Source organism: Babylonia areolata, chromosome 1 (genome assembly GCF_041734735.1).
Source record: "Babylonia areolata isolate BAREFJ2019XMU chromosome 1, ASM4173473v1, whole genome shotgun sequence".
In the NCBI taxonomy this organism is placed as follows: domain Eukaryota; kingdom Metazoa; phylum Mollusca; class Gastropoda; order Neogastropoda; family Buccinidae; genus Babylonia; species Babylonia areolata.
The window spans coordinates 23,996,252-24,003,751 of NC_134876.1; the positions used below are offsets into that span (position 1 = coordinate 23,996,252).

A 7,500-nucleotide genomic window follows, 5' to 3' on the forward strand; every position below is an offset into this window, starting at 1 on the left:
TTTCTCTGGTTTATCCATACCTCTTCTTCGTCATCTTCATCCTCTTTTCCCCCCCGCCCCCCCTCCTCAATTTTTCCTTTATTATTATTTATTTAAAGCATGCTGCTGTGCCTTGGATAGGAGCTGTGCTTGATCATCAAGATAAAAGAAAGAACAGAAAGAAAGGAAACACAGAGCGGGTGACTGATTTATAACTGGCTTCAATACGTTTAACCGCAGTAAATTTCGACTCGAGTGCTGCGCACTTTTTTTTTCCTTTTACCTTTGAATGTCTGCCCTGTATTCACTCGACTGCTTACGGGAAATATATTGCCCCGGCTGTTATGAGGAAAACCCAGCAGATTGCGACGGAGTAAAACGTTTGCTGAAGCTTTACGACGGTTGTGATTTACGAGGAGAAGGGTATCTGGGGGCATAAAGTGGATATTTTGTCGACGGGTAACGAGCCGGACCAGGGAAGGGAAGGGAGGAAGGAAAGAAGGAAAAAAGCAAGAAAAAATAGATGAAGAAAAAGAAAGAAGGGTTGGCATTACCAGGCTGTTCTCATTGTGTCTAGGCACGACATCTCGGACTGCTAGCGGAGAGAATCTGAGGGAAACAAGCCCAGCTTCTCTTGAAGCCGTCCAGGGGCCCCAGCCATCGAAGCGGCTGATATGGAGGTATCACGCTTGCTCCGCGACTGCTCAAGACAAACAAGTTTTGATTGGTTTCCAGTGACCCCGTGTCCCCGCCGCCTACCTTCTTACAAACCGATCTGAAATTAAAGCGCTCCTCCAGCGGACGGCGATTTACAAGGCCTCGGCACGCATTTGCGGCGTTAAGAAGGGGACGTGATCCCACGCAGGGAGCGCCGGTTGTGTCCCTTGGAGCGTGAGCAGAAGGTCTTGGCAGGGTTACATTACGTGATAGGCCGGGGCGGGATCGTGTTCTCCGTTTCAACGTGCGCTCCGCATTTTTTCTCCCCACTATCCGTCACACCGTGATTGTCCCATTCCGCCCTCCTTGACATCAGCGTCTTGTTACGTCCCCTGCTCCTTGTCCGTCAATTAACGCCCCTGTCTCGCCTGTTTCCTCCCTTGTCCCCGTCATTTAATTAAGGGCCCTGTCTTGGTGCGAGAGACAAAGGCCGTCACGTAACACAGCTGGCTGACGGGCCGGGAGTGGAGGTTGAAGCGATTTGTGTCGTGGCTCCACGATGACAGTTCCGATAAAAAGAAACAAACCCCGCTTTGACAGGTGATGCGGGTGCTGGTAGAACGCAGACATAAAAATAATGAGCGGTTTTCCTCTTCTTCAGACACTCTAAAACGACTGGACTGGTGAAGGCTGGGACTGAATTGTATTGTCCATTCTTTTCCTTGGTCTGTTTTGTGAAAATTACATCTCTTCCTATATCTGTCGCACTCTCGGGGACTGAAACTGGACCATACTTTCGTCAGAAATGATTTCTGATCATAGACCGCTTTTGGTCTCCGGTGATTATTTGCATATTTTATGGTGTATACTGGTTTGGGTGCCATGTGATTCGTGTCATTCTTCTTGGAGTTACTGTCCGAAAGACTTTCAAGCCTAGCATTATAACTTTTGCTCCTAACTTGGACCATCCGTTAGTATCTCACGTGAATAGCCTTGCCACCCAGTGCTGTTATGTTACCTTGACTGCATGCATTTGCTCCAAGAATGTACAAGTTTTGAGCTGCAAATTTGAAAATAGATCATGTTCTTTCAAATGGAAGATTTTGACACAGAGTAAAGCAATGATAAACAGGTACAATTCCACTGAATATTTACTACTGTTTACTGTCTACGATGTGATTTTGCTCTCGCAAAATGGTGGTATTATTGTTTTTTTTAAGATAGATCAGCATAAACTGTTGTTATTGACGAGTATTGTTTTCATCATTTTTAGCAAAACGTAGAATTTCAGTATCCTGAAGTCATCTAACATTCAATGACAGTGTATTCTCTTTCGTGTGTGCAGCAAGGCCTTCAAGACTCACTTGTGATAAATTAAGTCCCCTAGCATTAATTACAGAGTAATTTCCCTTTTTTACTATCTGCAACAAAACGTTTGCAAAATAAATAAAAATTCCATGCTTAGCAAAAGAAGTTCCTGTTTGAACAAAAAATGATAATAATGACTCCTCTTGTTGTTGTGTCAGAATAAGAGGTCAAAGTGCCAAGTTTAGAGAATACAAAAAAATATAAATATAACAGTAAATGCAGTTTGCATATAATTAGGCTTCTTTTTTAAATTTTTTTGTGCCCATCCCACAGGTGCAATATTGTTTTAAACAAGATGACTGGAAAGAACTGAATTTTTCCTATTTTTATGCCAAATTTGGTGTCAACTGACAAAGTATTTGCAGAGAAAATGTCAATGTTAAAGTTTACCACGGACACACACACACACACACACACACACACACACACACACACACACACACAACTGAACACCGGGTTAAAACATAGACTCACTTTGTTTACACAAGTGAGTCAAAAAAGGAAGAAACAGCTTAGTGTGGAATTGTACTGAAGTAAGATTAACGATCGTGACTGTTTACTGCGAGGTATCCAGTTTCCCTGAGGTCCGTGGTGTGATATCAACGACAGGCACCTTGCTAGACCAGTTGACTTCTTTCTATCAGTTGAGGCTTCCTTCAATGCCATCCAACCGTGCTCTTGAAGCAGCTCCTATACTGTTATTTCACGCCGACAAGGGTTCCTTGGAAATCTATGACACGCTGACCTGTGTTTGGCAGAACTGTTGAGTACATCGTTGTCATGTAACTTGACAAACCAACTGCGTGGGTACTCACTCCGCAGAAACGCACACACTCACGTACAGCCCCGACTGGCAAAATCCATATATGATTGCTTCAGACAACACGTCACGTTTTATCTAAAACACCTTGTATTTTGTTTGGTTCGGGTTTTTCTTTTTACCCTTTGTTGTTGTGTCTATAAACAATTCATTTACGGTTTTCATGATAAATACGTATATAAATATGATTCTGATTCTGATTCACACGTCCACGCGTGCATGCATGAGTGAGTTTATACATGCTGACATGCTTGCGTGCATGTTCAAAGCATACCAGAAGCCGTCAAAATCAATATATCTGCTTCCCTCTAACTTTAACAATTAAAATGGACTTCTATTCGTTTACGTGGGTGATCGTTTCGTTTCCTTTATTTATTTATAGTCTGTTAATCTAAGATGATGATCGTTTTAGCCATCTGCAGATAGTTCAAAAAGGGCGAAACAGGAGGAGAATCGATGGTAGGTGATGGGACACAGAAGGAGGATGAGATGACGGAGAAGAAGAAGAAGGAGGAGGAGGAGGAGGAAAGAGAAGAAGAAAAAGAATGAGGAGGGGGAGGAGGAAAAGAAGAAGATGAAAATAAGAAAGAAAGAAAGAAAGTAAAGGAAGTGGAAAATAAAAAGAAAGAAGAAGCAGAATCCCATAAACCTTGCGGTCATAAAGCACATGCATGTCAGCCGAGAAGGCCGGAGACTTGATCACCACCTTCATATCCACGACAACAAGGAGCGTGGCGAGCCTCTGCATCTTCCCTGCCCAAGACAGACATCTAGCCAGCCTACCAGCCTGCCCACCAGCCCCCACCCCACCCCCTTCCACGCTGTCCCTTGCACAGGCAGGCCGTGCTCGTAACTCTTCAAGCCTGGCTAGATGGCTCGCGGCTCGGCCAGTCCCCCATTCCCAGAGCCCCCAGGAACCCTCTCGTAAATCACCACCTTTATCGTCTCCTGCACAACGGTGTAGTGTTTTGGACGACAACGGTGGGATAAAGTGTGCCTAATTTATGCCATTTGGGTAGTCCTGCTCGGGGCCAGGGCTGAGCTCCCCTTCGTGCCGCTATCAGACCCCAGGCTTGGCAACCAGAGCTAGGTGGAATTTATTCCATCTTCATAAGCACCAGTAACGTGACACCCCGCTCCATAAACCTGCTCCTGGGCCATATTTACGACTTCGTTAACTCGGCAATTTCTCATCAAAGCCCTCGTTTTGCCCGCCCTTTCAACGGCCCAATAAAGCCGGGCTAAATTCACGGCCGTCCATAACTGCCTCTCTGGCGCGTCATTAAAAAAAAGCACATTTTTAATTTGAGGTTTTTATTATTGTCGTTTGTCAGCAACGAAGAGCACTAAGGGCTCGCTTGGGCGGCAGCTCCGGATTTGCGGCGAGAATGGTGAAACTGTCAAACGGGTTCCTTGGGAAAGCTGTACTGAGCAGCCCGCAAAGCCCTCGGCTTCACCTCGCGGCTTTGTGTGGTTTTGTCACGACAGGAGACGCACCCGTCGACACAGCCCCGGCACACCAAATGACCATCTCATCCCCCACTGAAAGGGTCGCTGGCATCAGGCAGGAACGAGTCCCCTGCCGCACGTGCTGGCGCGATAAGGCGCTGCAATTTGCCTCCGTAATCAAGGAGTTTTATCAGCCTGGAGTTTTAAAGAGCTTTCTCTAATCTTAGGACTCCGGATGACACGACGAAAACAACAGTGCTGTTCTGCACAGGAAGGGGGTCCGTGCTGGCTGGAATCCCTGTCAGGGAGATAAGCGGAGGAGGGTTTTGGGCGTGAGTTGTCGTTATTACATGCAGCATATTGATTGACTCTGTTGTCGTCTTCCCAGCTCTGCCAGCACACAAGTGACTGTCTGGTGCAGTGATAAATGATGACCGGGTATCGGCCCCCTCCTCAACGCCTGATCCAGGCACGTGGAAAATGTGCGGAGAACGCAATTCCGCCTGGATCTGCCGTTTATTGAATTAATATAACTCTTGGCTTGACAGGTATTGTGTTACAAGCTGTCATAGTTTCGACCTGGTGTGATACGGTTCATGCGTGTAATCGATTTGGCCAGGGAAGAAGAAGAAGAAGATGACGACGACGAAGCAGAGAGAGCGTCAAACCAGACAAACGTTCTCTCTGTCTCTCTGCCTCTCTCTCTCTCCGTCTCTCTCTCCGTCTGTCTGTCTGTCTGTCTGTTTGTCTGTCTGTCTGTCTGTCTCTCTCTGTGCCTCTGTGAGAGGCTTTTCTTTTCTTCTTTGTTTTCTTTTTTTCTTAAGGAAAAAACGTGAGACCATGTCGCATCTCTGTTTCGAGCACTGCATTAGCCCCCCAGCTGAGACATGCATTCAGTACAAATTGTCCCTTCTGTGGCACGAGTTCTTCTGGGAGTCTTATCCATCCTGAATTGATTATCACTTGTTTGTTCACCTTCTCGATCACGCCTTTCAACCGAGATCTTCTTAATATGGCTTGTATTGTATTGTATTGTATTGTCGTGTGCTGCATTGTATTGTGCTGTGCTGTATTGTATTGTATTGTATTGTGCTGTGCTGTGCTGTGCTGTGCTGTGCTGTGCTGTGCTGCATTGTATTGTATTGTGTTGTGCTGTGCTGTGCTGTGCTGTGCTGTATTGTATTATATTGTGCTGTGCTGTGCTGTGCTGTATTGTACTGTATTGTATTGCATTGTATTGCACTGGGATGTGCTGTATTGCATTGTTTTGCATTGTATTGTATTGTACTGTGTTGTATTGCATTGCATTGTGCTGTGCTGTGTTGTATTGTATTGCATTGTATTACGCTGTGCTGTGCTGTGCTGTGCTGTGCTGTGTTGTGCTGTGCTGTGTGGTATTGCATTGTCCCAACACATTTCTTAGTGTGCAGTCTGGGCTGCTCTTCACGTGGTCACAGTGCAGCGACACCAACATTCCTAGGAACCAGTCTACCAGTGTGTTTATTTCACTGCCACAGTGGGACCAGGGACATTCACATCTACATTCCTGTTTCTGTCTACCAGTGTTATTTCACCATCACAGTGGGACCAGGGACATTCACATCTACATTCCTGTTTCTGTGTACCAGTGCTATTTCACCATCACAGTGGGACCAGCGACATTCACATCTACATTCCTGTCTCTGTCTACCAGTGTTATTTCACCATCACAGTGGGACCAGGGACATTCACATCTACATTCCTGTCTCTGTCTACCAGTGTTATTTCACCATCACAGTGGGACCAGGGACATTCACATCTACATTCCTGTTTCTGTCTACCAGTGTTATTTCACCATCACTGTGGGACCAGGGACATTCACATCTACATTCCTGTTTCTGTCTACCAGCGTTATTTCACCATCACAGTGGGACCAGGGACATTCACATCTACATTCCTGTTTCTGTCTACCAATGTTATTTCACCATCACAGTGGGACCAGGGACATTCACATCCACATTCCTGTTTCTGTCTACCAGTGTTATTTCACCATCACAGTGGGACCAGGGACATTCACATCTACATTCCTGTTTCTGTCTACCAGTGTTATTTCACCATCACAGTGGGACCAGAGACATTCACATCTACATTCCTGTTTCTGTCTACCAGTGTTATTTCACCATCACAGTGGGACCAGAGACATTCACATCTACATTCCTGTTTCTGTCTACCAGTGTTATTTCACCATCACAGTGGGACCAGAGACATTCACATCTACATTCCTGTTTCTGTCTACCAATGTTATTTCACCATCACAGTGGGACCAGGGACATTCACATCTACATTCCTGTTTCTGTCTACCAATGTTATTTCACCATCACAGTGGGACCAGAGACATTCACATCTACATTCCTGTTTCTGTCTACCAGTGTTATTTCACCATCACAGTGGGACCAGAGACATTCACATCTACATTCCTGTTTCTGTCTACCAGTGTTATTTCACCATCACAGTGGGACCAGGGACATTCACATCTACATTCCTGTTTCTGTCTACCAGTGTTATTTCACCATCACAGTGGGACCAGAGACATTCACATCTACATTCCTGTTTCTGTCTACCAGTGTTATTTCACCATCACAGTGGGACCAGGGACATTCACATCTACATTCCTGTTTCTGTCTACCAATGTTATTTCACCATCACAGTGGGACCAGGGACATTCACATCTACATTCCTGTCTCTGTCTACCAGTGTTATTTCACCATCACAGTGGAACATTCCCTTTGTTGCTGTGGGTAACGTTACGTGCGCTAAGTGCATGCTGAGCATGGGACCTGTCTCTGTTTGTCTGTCTGATTGTCTGTCTATCTGTTTCACTCTCTCTGTGTCTGTATGTCTGTTTCCCTACCTTTCTCCGTCTGTAAGTTTCTTTCTGTCTGTCTGTCTGTCTAGCTGCCTTTCCCTCTCTCTCTCTCTTGAATAGCAATAGTACTGTCTTTTTGGAGGAAAATGCACATACACACTCACACGCAAACACACAAACATCTCTCTCTCTCTCTCTCTCTCTCTCTCTCTCTCTCTCTCTCTCTCTCTCTCTAAGACAATGAATGGCACAAACGGAGGAAAATTATGAAAATCTAATCACACAACAGTAAACAAAATAAGAATTAATTTTCGTTTTGTCGTGTCAATTTCGTAATATTTGTATCATGACATTTTCAGATGAAATATTGTTTAAACCAGAA

General features: G+C 45.1%; 1 protein-coding gene across 1 annotated transcript in view; it reads left to right on the forward strand.

The window, feature by feature from the left end:
• Positions 1-3,914, forward strand: part of LOC143290493 (patched domain-containing protein 3-like) — a 13,941-nt gene extending 10,027 nt beyond the window's left edge. The window contains exons 2-3 of the mRNA XM_076600314.1: positions 3,503-3,673; positions 3,844-3,914. Of these exons, the coding sequence (XP_076456429.1) occupies positions 3,503-3,673; positions 3,844-3,914 (242 nt within the window). The remainder of the gene's footprint in view (positions 1-3,502; positions 3,674-3,843) is intronic.
• The last annotated feature ends 3,586 nt before the right edge of the window (positions 3,915-7,500 follow it).